The sequence below is a fragment of the Polypterus senegalus genome, chromosome 8 (assembly GCF_016835505.1).
Source record: "Polypterus senegalus isolate Bchr_013 chromosome 8, ASM1683550v1, whole genome shotgun sequence".
Taxonomy (NCBI): Eukaryota; Metazoa; Chordata; class Cladistia; order Polypteriformes; family Polypteridae; genus Polypterus; species Polypterus senegalus.
In genome coordinates, this window is record NC_053161.1 from 58,474,661 (window position 1) to 58,491,446 (window position 16,786).

The window sequence follows — 16,786 nt, forward strand, 5'->3', positions numbered from 1 at the left end:
AGGTAGTTGAAAGCTTAGGAATAAAAATATATTTTAAGATAACTCATTTTCTCCCTTTGTGGATTTCTAGCTACAGATATGCAAAGCGTATCACAGACCTTCACTTCCACGCTTCGATATAGGTATATAAATATTTGCTTCCACCCTTCAACATATATATATATATATATATATACAGTACAATACAGTACAGTATACAATATATATATATACTTGTATATACAGGCAGTCCCAGGGTTACGTACGAGATAGGGACTATAGGCTTGTACTTAAGTTGAATTTGTATGTAAGTCGGAACAGGTACATTATTTTAATAAATGCTATTGTTGACCAACTGTAACCAAGTGAATGATGGAGTTTCACCTCTTTCTGACCTTTTTATTATTTCTAATTTATTTTCAATGGTGACGTTTTTTCTCTTCTTTACTATATTACCAGCACTTGCTTCAGATTTCTGTTTCAGAGACATTCTTCAAAGGTGAAGACAAAAGGTTAAGATGTGCTCTTCTGCACCGCACTGTGCACGTTATCACAGCAGAAGGCACCAGACGTCAACACGTCTGATGTATAGGGTGGTCCAGATCTAATTATGCAATTTTCATTATGCTATAACTTATTCAGTTAATTACATAGAAAATCACCCAAAAAATCCCAGACCATCGAGAAGTGTGCAAACTGACAACATGAAGAATCGTCTTAGCGCCGAGCAGCAATCGTCCTCGCATAAATCAAAGTCATCCAGACGATCTGGATCTGCATAATTAGATCTGGGCCACCCTGTACTGACAAGAGACAACTTCCTGTTATGTGCGTAAAAGTACAAGCAGGCTTGCTATTGAGAATGAATGGGGGCAGCGAGGGGCAGTTCACCAGCCCACCTCACAGTCACCTCCACTACAGTATGCTGCCTGCAATGTCCGCTGCACCACCGCCCCCATTCAACACACAGCCATCCGAGGCACACTACAATGCTACTCCGCGCCACCCCGTTCACCCTCAATGGCCTCCATTCAGCCACAACCGGGTCACCGCTTGCAGCATTACCAGCCGCCCACCTAGAATGAACAGGCAGCCATGTGTGGTAGGCAGGCAGTGAAACCGCTTGCTGCTGGGAGCCACCCAAGGTGACGCTACACTGTGCGAGCAGTGAAATCGCCCCCCTCCAGCCTCCGTCCAGCCACCGCTTGCAGCATCCCCAGGAAGAAGATGATGGAGCGGCAGCTACTTTGGCACATGCGTCGCAGCTACAGCCCCATTCGTATGTCGTAGGTCGGATGTCCGTAACCTGGGGACTACCTGTATATATATATATATATATATATATATATATATATATATATATATATATATATATATATATACAAAAAATCCAACATCTGTCGATATGTATGTCTATTTTTCACAAGAGAACTACTTATCGGTTTTAGATCGGGTTTTTTCTATAATTTGCTTGAACATTTTGGTTGATTTTGCGACTTCTTTTATCATACTAAGTATCAAAGTTTGCTTGCGGTACCAATTTATTTGCACGAATCAGAGAGAGAGGCTGCAGGCCGAGGGGAGGGGGGCAGGGCCCTCCTCCCTCACGAGCCAGCCTCTATTTGAATCAGTCTACCTCTCACCAAGTATTTGTTGAACAGACATTATCATCTACAGATTGTTGCGGAGTAACGTTTGACATTTTCGAGAGAGAGATCAGAGCTACGTGTGATTGTGAGGGAACCTGCTGATTTCCAGAGACATCACAGTGATGTGCTTTTCTCGCCATGCGGGGAACGCTCTCCCGTCAGAGCTAAACACGATCAGATACAGTGCCAACATTTAACATTGGAGCATACCTACGTTCCACTTGGCTAGAATGACATTTTTTTTTGATTTTTAAATTTTGTCCTGTTTCACTACTATCTGAGCAGGGCAGCGGGTATATATATATATATATATATATATATATATATATATATATATATATATATATATATATATATATATATATATATATATATATATATATATATATATATATATATATATATAAAATGAAGATGACATGGAGGAAGGACAGACATCCTGACTGGGATATAAGATGGATTCTTCCCTGAGTAGGAAGCCATAATGGATGGGCCTTGGGTTTAAAAAAGTGATTTATTGTGCACAAATATCTTTCACAGGCTTCTTCAAAGGTTGCACAAACACAATTATAAGCAAAAGACTGTCTCTTCCCTACCTCCACTCCATCTCAGTGAGCTTTGACCGGACATCATCTCCCATGCCATCCTGTGGAACCCTGACGAACACTGCCACCTGTGGTGTGGGGGAATGAACCGCTCCTGGCATGCCAGTTTGCCCAGTGTTGAATGACAAGTGATCACAGTTATTGAAAGTTATCAGCACTTTATTGTACACCAAAAAAATAAATCTGCATGTATATCCAAATGTTATTTAATACCACCCTTACTTTCTTAACTAGTGTGGCCAAGGTTCATACACAACAAAGCATATTCACTGTTCTCCATCCTCCCTCTTTAGCTTTGTTCCTTATTTCAAAATACATGAACAAAATTGTAATATTTTCTTAAAAAACATTCAAAACTTAAACATTGTATCAACAGTTAACCATAGCCTGGCAGATTTCAGGTCCAATTCACTGTATATATTTAGGATTAGGTCAGCAGATTCTTCCTGTCCATGTCACATATAGACTTTGATTTGAATTAGAAACTGGAACTGTCTTTAGAGGTTTAATCGGTACTGAAACATCATTTTGTACTTCAAAACTGATTGGATAAGACTGTCTGTCTTCTTGAAGTTGATTGGCTGGTGATTTAATCCAGGAACTGGAATCACTAACACACACAGTCTGTTGTGGCTTTGGCTCTGGGACAGGCAAAATATGTCTGCATTTTTTTGTTTAGTCTGCTCCTTCTGACTAAATTATGTAGGACATTGGTTTATCAAAAATGTTCTTCACAGCTCCCATAATTGCTAAAAGGGACTCTGCTCTGTTGGGCCCTTGAGCAAGGCCCTTAACCTGCAATTGCTGAGCGCTTTAAGTAGTGAGAAAAGCGCTATATAAATGCAAAGAATTATTATTATTAATTCCTACATGGTCATGACCTTTTGAAGTCTGCATTCTCGCAACTTCACCTTGTAACAATGGTCGAAGAAGTCTACTGGTATTGTCATAGATTAAATTCTGAGACTGTTCAGTTTGGACTCCCTTATTACTCTTTGAGGTTGGCACTAACAGCTGTTTGCCGATTGGAAGAGTTTTTTTTTGTTTGTCTTGACATCAGACTTTGAGCTTGTGAATCAAGTGTCTTGTTACAGGGAATGTTTTGAAGGTTTAGTAAATTAAGAAATACATCAGTTCCATCTCTTTTGAACTTATCCATTAAATGATTTGCACTGCGGACTGCTCGTTCAGCAAGACCTTTATCTTGTGAGTGTTCTGAGCTGCTGGTTACATGAATAAAATCCCAAGATGCAGCAAATATTCTTTAACACCTTAACTGGTGAATTGTGTACCATTATCTAAGATTTCCATTATGTTCCTTTTCTACATTGCCTCCATCAATAATGTCATCCACTGTAATCACACAAGGCAAATATCTGTTCCTCAAAAAACTGAATCTATCAAAAGGTGTGCTGAATGTTGTTAATAAAGAAGACCTGTAATCCAGCAAGATTTGCCAAAATGAGGTTTCAGCATCTAAAATTGAGAAAACTGTTGAATTTGGTATTGATGGTTCTACTTCCTCTACTGTGCACATTGGTTGATGAGGACGTTTAAGGGCTTTAAGTCTTTAAGATCAAAGCATAACCGAATGTCATCTGAGGTTTTTTTGTGAGCTGAGACCATACATGACACCCATTCAGTAGGCTCTGCCACAGGAGTAACAACACCTAAATTCACCATCTCTGTCTAATTTTGCTTTTACTTTACTTTGCATTGCTACTGGGATCTTACATGCAGGTCTAACAACTGGGTTTGTTTTCATGGTTCAGCTTCATAGAATATTTAACTGGAAGCTTACCCATTTCATCTTTGAAGGTTTCGGTATAATCTGTAAAGATATGATGTGAAAAACTGTCGTTTTTTTATTTGTATTTAGATAGTGAACTTCTTTATTGAGTGAAACCAATCCCATTCTTAGGCTGACTACATAGAATTGCAAAGTATGGATGTTACCTGCAGAATGGCAAGAAAAGACTACAGCGCCACCTGTCTGAATTTATTCACCACTGTAAACAACTAGTTTTGTGCCACTTGTTGAGTCAAGGTTCTCTCCAGCTTTTGCTTTTGATTAAGCGTTTGCTGACATGACAAGACATTTGGATCTAGTGTCTACTTTGAGCTCTACTAGTTTCCCATTAATTTGTACGATGCAAAACATTTCACACTTTGCTGACAACTGGGAATTTTCTGTGTCAAAAGGTTTGCCAACCATAGAAATATCATTTACATAAGATGTTTCATCATTGTTGTCAGGATCTGTTCACAAACTAAATTTGATCCACTGTTTTCTTGGGTCAAAATTTGTTATGAGTCTGTATTGATTTCAGAACTTTTTGAAAAGATTCCACTTTTTGCATTTGTGACACTGCTGACCATAGGCTAAGTACTTTTCTAGTTCAGGGTCGCTACTGCCTCCTTAATTGTGACATTTAAGTTGGTGTGGCAGAACTCCTCAGTTTACACTTATGTGGCCATATTGTCTTAGTATTATGCTGCACACTAATGATATTTACAGCAGTCAGATGATACAGTAAGTATACTACTATGTTTTTCTGTGATTTCATGTATCTGGTAAATTTCATCAGCTTTGCTCAATGTTAATTCACTGTTATATAATAGAATTTTCCTCATTGCATTATCATTAATGCCACATACAAGGAGGTCCTTAATTAAGTCATCCTGTACAAATCTGTATGCCTTTGCTTTATTTCTTAAGTCAGTAACATGTTTCAATAATTTAACCAGGCTGTAGAATTCTTGTATTGAATGTATGTGTCTCCATCATTATATTTGTCGGGCTGTTGCACAGTTCTCGGAATTTAAGCTTTAAGCGTTCTGGATCTTCATGCATTTCAGCTTGAGCAATGACATGGTTTCCACCCTTTCCTGCATAAACAACGAATGTGTATACAAAAGAATGTTCTCACTCGATTAGCCTCCAAGCATGCCAAACTGAGAAATATAAATGCTCACGTGTGTGCATCTTTGAATGTGCAGCCACTAAGAAAATGTCATATTCTTGTTCAAACAAGCGTCAATTCACTGTGACTTTGCCATCAAACACCAGCAGTTCAGGTCTACACAATTTATATAGCGCCTTGAGCATGGCAAATGAGCTATATAAATAAAATGCATTATTATTATTATTAATAATAATAATATTATTAGGCCACATCATCAATACAAATTCAATTACCTTGAGACTTAATTACTGATGAATTCTGACACTAGGTTGAATAACAAGTGCACACAGCTACTAAAAGTTATCTGCAGTTTATTGCACACCAAAAAATCAATCTGCATGCACATCCAAACCTAACTTAATACTACCCCTCCTACGTTCTTAGCTACGGTGTCTGTCAAAGTATATAAAGAGCAGAATATAGTTACTGTTCTACACCCAGACCATTCATTACGACATTCTGTCTGGGCAAGAATCCATCCTTTATCCTGGCCAGGATGTCAATCCTTCCTCTATGGCACCTACTATATATATTTAGTAATATACTGTATATTTTTTTTTGCACTGAAGCTTCTCAACCCTGCATAAAATTAATGTGAGATCAATGGGAAAGATTGAAACTGCACTGCACACAACATCTATTTACACCATGAGACATGCATTAAGTATCACCAAAGACCATACTCACCCACATAATCATCTCTTTTAGCTCCCACCATAAGTAAAACATTAAAGGTCACTCAAAAAAAAAACACTTACCATGCTTTCTTGCTGCAGTAGTCCCTCTGAAAAGTCATAAGCTATGAACATCTCTGATCAAATCTCCATCTCACTGAATTCAAACCTCTTCATTGTCCACTGACCTTCACTTTACTCTATAAGGACAGATAATGTAGCATATGTGAATTGCAGTTACTGTATGTATTTATATTTTATTATGGATGTATTAATACAGAACATTTATCAAAGTTTCCCAAACATGCTATGGAACACATTTTATGCTTAATGGACAATATTTGTATAGTGATCTCTGCATCATCAGATTCATGATCAGACAAAGAGTGACTTGGACAATGTAAATGTGCGATCCTGAGGAGAACTGGATGGCCATTGAGCCTAAGTCAACACATCTATGCTGCTTGAACTATCTAAGACTATGTGAGCACAGAGGCTTAACTTCCCCAAGATACGGCTTCCAAGAGTTTGTCTTTTCCTCTCCTTCACTGCCATTTGGATGATAAATACATTATAGTTTTAGCAACTCTTAAGTTACTTGTATTTTATTTTTAAAATGTTTCTTTTTCCAGTTATTGCTTTAAATAATTTCAGTGGCACATTTTATTAGTATATGTTGTTATTTTTATAATTATATACAGTACATATATAAAGCTAAGTTGATTGTAATATTCGTATGTAGTCCTTTGAACTGCATTTGTTGTATGAAATGTGCTGACTAAATTAATATATTACTAGCATTACAGGGTTACATACCTGTTTGCTAAATTATAAAAAACAATCAAATCCTTTACGTTTTCCTTAAACCACTAGCACTTCTCTACTTTCTCTAGCCCTTAAAAACTAAGCTAATAGTTGTTCTGATAAAGACTTCAATTGCATTCAGTTTCTGCACACACGGATGATAAGATCATTCAAAACAAATCACTTCTCCTGGAGGCTATCCCCAATTTACACAGAGGACTGTCTGGGAGTTTCCTTCTCCTTAACCAGCAGCCTCGAGCAACATGGCCAGACTTCAGATAACAGTTCTAAGAATATACTCTTTCATCTCAGGATGAAACCTGCACAGTGTGTGACCGGATAGTATTCACCAAGCAAGCCTCTTACCCAAAGCACTGCAGGCTCACCAAAATCTTTCAATGGTACAGAGCCAACCCGGTTATCTAATCATAACCATGCCCCAAATTCTGGAGTAAGACACAGTGACACAGTCCAGTCAGAACGTGTAGAATTAGATATGGCTCCTCCAGGAGTGCCTGCAGCTAGGGAAAACTCCCATGTCTGCTTGGGGCTATACATTCTCACTAGATTAATGGTATAGTATAACAATCCATGAGAATGTAATGTCAGAAGAAATAATGTTAATGTTGCGGACACTGAAAGAGCTAGAAAATATCCAGCCTGGTATGCAAGCAGTGTTGTCTCCTGGCTAAGACATTGGACTTTAAACTCAATCTGTTTCTTTTATTCATTGCTGAATTGAGCAACTTACTTAATCTCCCTATGATCCACTTGCAAATAAGCATGTAATTAATTGTTTTATGCCTATGAACTTTTAAAGTACTCTGGGATGGTGTTCACTGCAGAATGACACTATATACAATCAAGGTGGTTTGTGTGCTGGCATTTCGGTACCACACACACAGGATTTCACTTTGTGTGCCACATCACAGTGACTGAGACTGCAACTAAAGAGTTTTCACCCTAAAAAACTTGTAAAGCATGCCACATTCTCTCCTTGCACCGTAACCAACAATAATTAATGAAAGTCACCTTCTCTTGTCAACCACAGTATCTCAAGTGACATTCAGCTCCTTAACTGTCTAAACATTTGCTTGAGCAGGCAAGTTTCTGCTAGCCTTTCAATTGCAGGCAATATGCCTTCCCCCCAAAATAAAGGCTTAATCTTCTTTCACATTTGATTTACTTTAAAAACTGTACAAGAATTCCATTGTTCAGAAGCCTTGGTGTTTGCACCACAATTGCTCAGCAGTTTGTCAGTGTTTCTCTCCTGCAATTTCCATCCCTTTGAGGGAAGCTCTTTTCCTAAATCTGTATCCTCTTATCAGCCACGGCCTTCCTGTCCCCACCCGTGTATGTCTGTATGCAGTTTGTCTGCAGTGAGTGTGTTTTTCTCAGGAGTTATGTATGATATATGGTATGAGCCATAGACCAGGCCAAACGTATGCCATATAGTAAACCTGTTGACACATAATAGTGTTTCGAAAGCCTTGTAAACAACGGGATATTCTTCATAGGTGGTGACAAAAGAACACAAAGGCCCTCATTAAAATCCAGGCTTCCTATAGACAGCTCTCTACAGCTACCAAATTAAGTAAACAGTATAAAGTCTGGCCAGATTTTTACTGTGTGAAAATGAACTGCCTACATTAGACAAAATAGAGCTGGGTTTTAAAACAATACTTGAAGATTGTAATTCATTATCTATAATAGAGATGCTACAAATGTAACACGATGAATTAATAAATTATCAGCCTGTTCCACTGCTACTGCTTCAAGGTGAGAGATGAAAAAGGAATGAATAATAAAGCCATCATCAGCTTTTTAGGTAAAACATATTATCTTTTTAATAACAGGTTATTAATTTTTTACTTTAACTTTAGATCTTTATAATATTAACACTCTGCAGAAGGAAAAAGAGCTTTCATGTGCATAGACATAATATTTATTTGTGGAAAACTTAGCCATGAGGGAAAACATAACAAAGTTCCCTAAAATGAACAATGTGGTCGAGATGCATGTGAAGGTAATTGTAATATTTTTTTTCTGCAAGGCCAAACAGCTTACATTATTAAAAAGGGAGATTTCCTAAAAAACACTCTATTACCATGCTTCTTAATGTATAGAATCTGGAAATATTTAACTGGTTTATTCCATTTGCAACAAGCTTTGCACATTGATATAAATATAGATAATCAAATAACAAAATCATTTAACTGCTATTAGCATATGGTGCTACTTCACGTTTAATATAAATTTTGAAAATAAACTATTACCTCAAATAGGAATGAGGTTACATTTTACAATAACTAATTACTTTCCTTGATAAATCTTTACAATGAATGAATACATATATTACGTAGTGCAAAAAGATCTACAACTAATGAATGAATTATTTGTAAAAGATGTGAATAGGCATTCAATAATTTTTGCTAGTAACTTATAACTTCATTTCAAAATATCACCAATACATGAATCATCACTTAATAGCATTGAGAAATATTTTAATGCACTTGCACTAATAATCTGTTAAGCAGTATATTATGCTTGTTATCCACTTATTAATTAAAGTTATTATAAAGGCTTACAAAATAGTTCTCAGCTATGCCTTATGCCTTAACATCCGAATTGTGGTTTCTTAACCTGATAGTTTTTATTGCTATTTTGTTAGGGTGGAACTGGAGAAGCTGCTTGACCTGAAAAAATGCAGGGGTGGGGGTGTGATAGAGAAAAAAAGTGTGTCAATATTTGGTTTCACGTCATAGAGGCCAAAACGTTCAAAAAGGCAATTGTTCTGGTCAATGACTTTCAATTGAAAAGAGGCAGTCTAAAACTGACCTGTGGATTGTAAGAGTAATTCCTCACTCTGGAAAACTGGCAGTCAAACAAAAACTAGTCCATCTAAAATCACCACCTGCATGTTGGAGTTCAAAAAGCAATACTTCTGTTGGAATTTAGAGGGTTTATCAAAGAATGTGAAAATTAGCGGAATAATAATGATGGAGACTCAATAAGATCTATGTGAATCAAATCATAGTTTTAAGGAGATGTAGATATAACATTTTCAAAGAAAATAAAAATCAAAAATATGTCATTGTGTAAAATAGTCTTGATAAAGTGATATTCAATAATCCTTGAATAAAGTTGTCTGGCTTTAACATACCTACTAACAGCACTGAGAGAATGAAAATCCATCCATCCATCCATTATCCAACCCGCTATATCCTAACTACAGGGTCGCAGTGGTCTGCTGGTGCCAATCCCAGCCAACACAGGGCATAAGGCAGGAAACAAACCTCGGGCAGGGCACCAGCCCACCGCAGGAGAATAAAAATGTAATGTTTTAAATATAATATAATATATCAAATTTCTAACCATACTATCCAGTTCAGTGTTATTGGATGTGAGCATCTGTCCTGGCACAATGGGTGCAAGACTGGAACCATCCTTGGACAAGGTGCCCATCCATGATGGGTGTTTCGTCACGCACGACTCTTAGCTCACCCAGTGAGTGTGTGATAGGGCCCTGCACTTGACCGCTGGTGTCCACTGAAGGTTGGATTGCCAGCAATGCACTAATAGTAACCTGCTCAGATTCCTGAGATACGCTTTCCACTGACAGTTTAAAGACTGTGTTAGGTTGATTAGTGTAACTAAATTATCTGAGTGTGAGTGCATGCACAGGTATGTCTTTATTTAGTACCCTGTCCATTTTGGCTGATGCACTGTGCTCAATGTAGTTAGGCAGGTTCAGTTCATCGTGACCCTATAAAAAATATCCAAGCTTAGGGTAACTCAGTCTCCCTCCTGTATCTTTAAAACCGTACTGGCTAGCTTAATATTCAACACAAGTGAGTGTGGCTGAGTCAGCCATGTGATGCACTGATGCCTTGTCCATAACTAGCAGGATGGGCTTCATCCCACAGTAAACCTGGATTAAATAGGTAAAGAAATTTGAAAATTTGAGCAAATCTCACCAGTTTTTGTATCATTACACTGGTTACCTGAGTCATTCAGAATTGACTTTAAAAAACTACTAATAGTTTATAAATCCTGCTGTCTTTTCCAGTTCTTCTGTGGTGGCAATCTGTGCCACCACCACCTGATCAACTCATCATAAAGCTCCCTGTGTTGATTGAATGAAGGCGGGTGTCCCAGCCATCCACAATACAAACTTTATCAAATACTATCATGTGAAGCTTGAAATCAAAGAAGACTGATTTATGAACATTTATGTTAGGTAAAATGCCCAGTAGGGGCTCTATGCTCTTTTTGGCATTGGAAGCCCTGTAGATTTTATTTTTCTCATGTTCTTCTGACCTTACCCTTTGCCCTTGTTACTTATTCTTTAATATTATTTCCTAAATCTTACTTGCTTTTCATTGCCTTGTAAAGCACTTTGAGCTACACTGCTTGTATGTAAATGTGCTCTATAAATAAATGTTATTCTTGCTGCATTGAGTGATAGATATGCTAAGTTATAAAGTTAATGAATGGTAGATAATTTCTAAGAGGTTTGCTAAAAAGAGGATAATACCTTCGTGAACAGATTAAACCAAACAATAATGAAGAAAAAAAAAACACTTTGAAAGAAACACAGGGTCAATTTGCCACTAATTTAAGATTAAATATTATTCAGGTTAAAGAGAAAGTGCTTAGTGCTGCTGCTACACAACAAACCCTTGAACCTAACATGATATCTTATCTGGTCACTATCTCTGTGGAATCCATACATTCTCTTTATGATTATATATTTTCTCTAAGTACTGTCATTTCCTTCCATGTTTTATATGTGTGCATTGTAGGTTAACCAGTATATCTAAAATGGCCCTTTTTAATTGAGCTTAGGGCATGTGCATGTGTGTTCTCTGCAATGAAATGGTGCATATTAAGGGCTGGTTCCCACCTTGCACTTTGTGTTGGTGGTGCCAGCCAATGTGTCCCTAAACTGGATTTAAACAAACAATTCAAATGCTTTAAGTAGAGCCTACATATTCTCTGAGCTTTGCCATTTCCTTTCATGTACTAAAAATCCAAAGTGCTGGATAGCTGTACTCAGTATTAGGTCATTATAGGTTTGTATCCATCCATCCATTATCCAACCCACTTTATCCTAACAACAGGGTCACTGGGGTCTGCTGGAACCAGTCCCAGCCAACACAGGGCACAAGGCAGAAGCCCACCACAGGGCACACACACACACACCAAGCACACACTAGGGACAATTTAGAATCGCCAATGCACCTAACCTGCATGTCTTTGGACTGTGGGTATCGTATTGGAATAATAGAGACTGGTACCTGTGACACCAGGATAGGCCAGTAGCTCCCACACACGTTCAGAAAATTAATGTCCAACTGTTAACTGTCCTAATTGGATTTTGATACTTTAAAACAGTAAGCATATTAATAAAATAAAACAATTATCTGTGCAGGTAGTCTTAAGGGAATAGTTAAAACAATTTACGTTTTAATACGTGATAGCAGATGTGTGTAGATTATCATACTGTGATCGTTAAATTTATCGAAAAATAACGACTTCATTCAACATCACTCTAGATTGTATTCTACAATTTACTAATATTTAAAAGAGCGAACAGACTCTACGCTCTGTCCATTTTATTCTCTTAACTCTTAAACTATCACTTAATGTTCTTGAATATGTGCATAAGCTAATGATTTGTGCCTCTCCTCTCCCAGTTGCAAACTGCCGCACTTCTCACCCAAACACCTGAAGATCCACAACACGCATGCGGACTGAGGAGCGCTGCATTCTTACAGAGAGGAAAAAAGTTTCTTACAGCATTCTGCTGATAGGGTAGGGCTCCGCTGCGTCTGGGCAAAATCACATCGGACAGTTCGGGATAAGAGCTTTTGTTTGCTGCTCAACTTCAGGGTGCGACTGGCTGCAAAGAAAAGCAAATCAAAACTGCAAATGTTTTAAAAAAAAAAAAAGTTGCAAAAATGTGGATATTTGAGCTCGCTTTCCTTGTCGGTAAGTTTATACATTTTACATGGATTTTTCAAAAGCTTAATTTTCTGCTTTTCGATCTTTAAATATTAATGTGTGCATTCGGCAGCTTTAGAAAAAGGACTCGCTGTGTAAGGGCAGGGTTATTCACGGTTTTAAAATGTTATTAAAAGATCTATTTTTGAATTGTTTTCAATACATATTGTATGCATCCGCCTTCAAAATCCTTTTAATGTTACCGTTTCGTATACGAATAAAGTAATCGGCTCCGTTACCTTTCACCTCGTGCTTTAATGCAGTAGAAATTTAATTTGCAGGTTTACATTTAAACATAAGTAGTTCTGAAACTTTTAAAGTGTTGACTTAAATGAATTGTTCCGTTTACAGACTAGAAATGTAAGCATGTATCTTTAGTTACTATCAAACAAAACTATCCCATGATGAAATATTAAAGAATTAAGCACTAATTAGTAGTATTTTAGAGTTTTTTTCTTTGTGAAGAGGCCGAGGATTACTTTAGATTTTTTTTCAAAAGTCCAGATTTTACGATGTGTTGACAAGGCTGCATTGCACTGTCAAAACTAAATGTGGGTGGATTCGTTAAGATCGACTGGCGTCCCGTCCAGGTCTGGATGTAATCTACATGTGCAATTGTGATTACGTACCAAAAACCAAAATGGAGAAAAATCATGTATATTAGATATGAATGGCTTTTTCTTACAGGATGGAGGGGAAATCCCCACAGGAGTCGATGTGTCGCAATTTCATAATTGCTTACTAGCAGTCTAGATATTGTTAGAGAACAATAATGGTTTAATCGTTTATTCCATAATGCAGCGAGCGACACTTGAGCTTTTGTAGCAGTGGGATTTATAACACATTATAACGTCAAATCTGATTAGGTAACGGCCAGTTGAACAGTTAAACATCAAAACGTGTTATAATCTTTATTTATTTTTGTACTTAATGCTTGTTTTAAAGTCGCCTACACTGCATACCGTTTTAACTGAAGCCAAAGCCCTCCACGTTAAAAAAAATCTGATTCGTTGGCTGATTTTCAGAGCCTTGCAGCAGATCGGAACATCGTACTCCTACACTTTGAACGCGGATTGCTCGTCGTGCCAAGCCCCTATGTACTCTTAAGTTTATTTTTGTACTGAAGCTTGTTTTGAAGTCGCGTGCATTGCATATCGTTTTAATTGAAACCAAATCCCGTCACGGTAAAAAAAAAAAATCTGATTCGTTGGCTGATTTTCAGAGTCTTGCAGCAGATCGAAACATCGTACTCTTACCGTTAGAACTCGCACTGGTCGTCGTGCCAAGACCTAAGTACTCTATGTCTGCGTGTGTCCGGAGTACTCGGCGCTGTGCCGGCGCACGGCATCCTATTACAGCCAAGGAGCCCTTCTTGTCCTCCTCCTCTGCATCAGCGAAGGCAAAAACATAGGCCAGATGTAATGTTTCCGACATACTTTAATAAATTCAGAACAACTTTTTGCGCGTAAGGTTTCGACAGCAGTTATGTTTAAAATGGCAAATGTTTCAGAGTAATTCACATACAGTATTTGTATGACAACTTTGGCTGTTCGTTATTAACAGAGACGGAGACGGGGTTTAACGTAGCGAACACTAAACTCTACTGTTCGAGACTTGGTACACTGCATACACATAATCTGCTCCCCGTATTTTGCACGATAAGGTGATAAAATCGCATAATTACGTCAGCTGTAAATGGGACGGGCGTCTCGAGGGCCAAAAGGAATCGCGTAGGATTCTGGCTATACTGATGAACCTGGATCTTCCTCGAATCATTCAATCCAATCCAAATTGTAATAAAAGTCCCCAGGAAACACCGATGCACTCGTTTAGCAAAAAAAGTGCACAGCACATTAATCCCAGAGTTGTCATTTTATTAAATACTGTACTTTTATCACAGTCCGAACAACAGCGTGAAATTGGCAACTTGCCCCACGAAGACGCGCCTGTGTCTATCTGCCTTTCATGATTGTTTGCTGTCGTTCTCAATGCAGGTGTGTGGTTAACGGTGAGTGCCCAGGGACCTGAATTCAGCTATGGCTGCGCCGAGGGAAGCTGCTATCCTGCCACCGGCGACCTCCTGATTGGCCGTGCTGACCAACTATCAGCCACATCTACTTGTGGTCTCCATCGACCGGAACCTTTCTGCATCGTCAGCCACCTACAGGTAACATCCCTTGAGAAAGAAACACTCATTGAGGCGTCTTAATTCAAACATCTTTTTTTTTCACTTTCTGATGTGCAAGCCCAAACAGTAAACCAAATGAACTCATCTTTAAAATCTGGCAGTAATCGGTGTTCCGGATTATCCTGAATCTAAAGCTTAAACGCTTTTTGCTTATGTGGCAAACTTAGGTGAAGTCATGAGGAGATGGAAATGACACCTTCTGCAAACTTCAGCAACGAATTTTTGTCTAGTCTCAGTTCCTCTTGAAATCAGCCATATCATAATGCAGTATATTAGTCTGCTTAAGGTAACTGCATTGTTAGCAAGTACAGTACTGTACTTGTTTCTTTATGTTCACTGTCTTGTATTTTTGGTTCATGTGATCATCCCATTGTGACGGTTGTGCTACTCATTACCGATAAGAAATTACTTACTGACAGTACTCAAGAACTTGAAATTATAAAGGTATTTAAGAAATCAAAATATTAGTAACTAGATAGATTCAAAAGCAGTTATTAATCTGATAGATAGATAGATAGATAGATAGATAGATAGATAGATAGATAGATAGATAGATAGATAGATAGATACTTTATTAATCATGACCAATTTTGGGGGCACCAACCAGCATTGATCAATGCTACTCCCTCAGCAGTTGGGCTGGGGTGATGAATGTACTGGTAAAGTAAAATAACAAGATCTTCACCCTTATGCCCTTTTTCTACAGAAGGGAGTAGATTCTGTTCATGTGCTAGATGACAAATTCATTCACCCCACTGTGAGCATGGTAGGGAAAAAACTAAGGGTCCTTTGCTGGTCAGACCAGGGGTTGCAGGTGAGCAAAGTAGCTCTTCAAAGAGTCCTCAAATGAACACCTCTTCTTCACGGACCTGTTGACAACCATCTGCTGCAGAACAAGAAGCTTGGATTGGGGCATGAGGTAAACCACACTGTGGTCTGATCTCACAAATTTACAAACAAGAGGTCTAGTATTCTGTAACCTTATGCGATGCACTGGATACATTAAAAAAGTGGACAAGACTGCTGAACGAGATACTTGATTTAAGTACAGTATTCAGTGATTACAGTGAACTGCAGTTAACAGTTGTCGTCTCCAGGCTACATCTGGAGCAGCAGAGGGCAAAATGTAAACTGCAAGCCAAATGGTCTGGGAAAATTGAACATGGCCGATAGTAAGGGCACATACTGATGGCAACCAGTTCAATGTCTGGATTGCATATTCTCTCTTTAACCATAATATGTCCAGGATTACTCTGTTTGTTGTTTATAAGCACAGCAAGGCCACTCCATTTAGTCTTAATGCACTGATGGGTAAGGAAGCGGGCTGCAAAAATCATTGCTGATCTGACTCACCTGAGGCATTGCCTATTCCAAAGACTTCCCTCCAGCAAACATCTTCATGCAGTAAAATTTAAAACAACACGTCACCTAAACAGTTTCTTTTCCACATGCAGTTATTGTAACAAATCAAGTCTGAGCTTCTACTCAGTATCTACTTATGTACTGTATACCTACACGCTAGACTTCCTGGATATTTTAATCCTACTATCTCTTTATTTTTTGTATTGCCCATTTATGCAGCATCATATTTATAAATATATATTTCATCCATCCATCCATCCATTATCCAACCCGCTATATCCTAACTACAGGGTCACGGGGGTCTGCTGGAGCCAATCCCAGCCAACACAGGGCGCAAGGCAGGAAACAAACCCCGGGCAGGGCGCCAACCCACCGCAGTATATATTTCATCTTCTTATATTTATATTTTGTGGTTTGTGTTGTCTTTGTATGTTGCACCAATACTATCAAGACGAATTCCTAGTTCACATTAGTCTACCAGGCCAATAAAGTGAATTCTATTTCTGATTCTGTCTCTGTCTGCTAATAATATTGTAAATTCATTGAAGGCAAT

At 38.1% G+C, this 16,786-nt stretch overlaps 1 protein-coding gene and 1 long non-coding RNA gene across 2 annotated transcripts in view; one reads left to right on the plus strand and one right to left on the minus strand.

Annotated features, from left to right (window-relative positions):
- Positions 1 to 14,050, minus strand: part of LOC120533963 — a 101,842-nt gene extending 87,792 nt beyond the window's left edge. The window contains exons 1-2 of the long non-coding RNA XR_005634658.1: positions 13,940 to 14,050; positions 5,958 to 6,073 (exon numbers count right to left, since the gene is read on the minus strand). This is a non-coding gene — a long non-coding RNA (uncharacterized LOC120533963). The remainder of the gene's footprint in view (positions 1 to 5,957; positions 6,074 to 13,939) is intronic.
- Positions 12,481 to 16,786, plus strand: part of lamb1a (laminin, beta 1a) — an 85,140-nt gene continuing 80,834 nt past the window's right edge. Inside the window, exons 1-2 of the mRNA XM_039761119.1 lie at positions 12,481 to 12,671; positions 14,678 to 14,850. Of these exons, the coding sequence (XP_039617053.1) occupies positions 12,641 to 12,671; positions 14,678 to 14,850 (204 nt within the window). The 5' untranslated portion in view covers positions 12,481 to 12,640. The remainder of the gene's footprint in view (positions 12,672 to 14,677; positions 14,851 to 16,786) is intronic.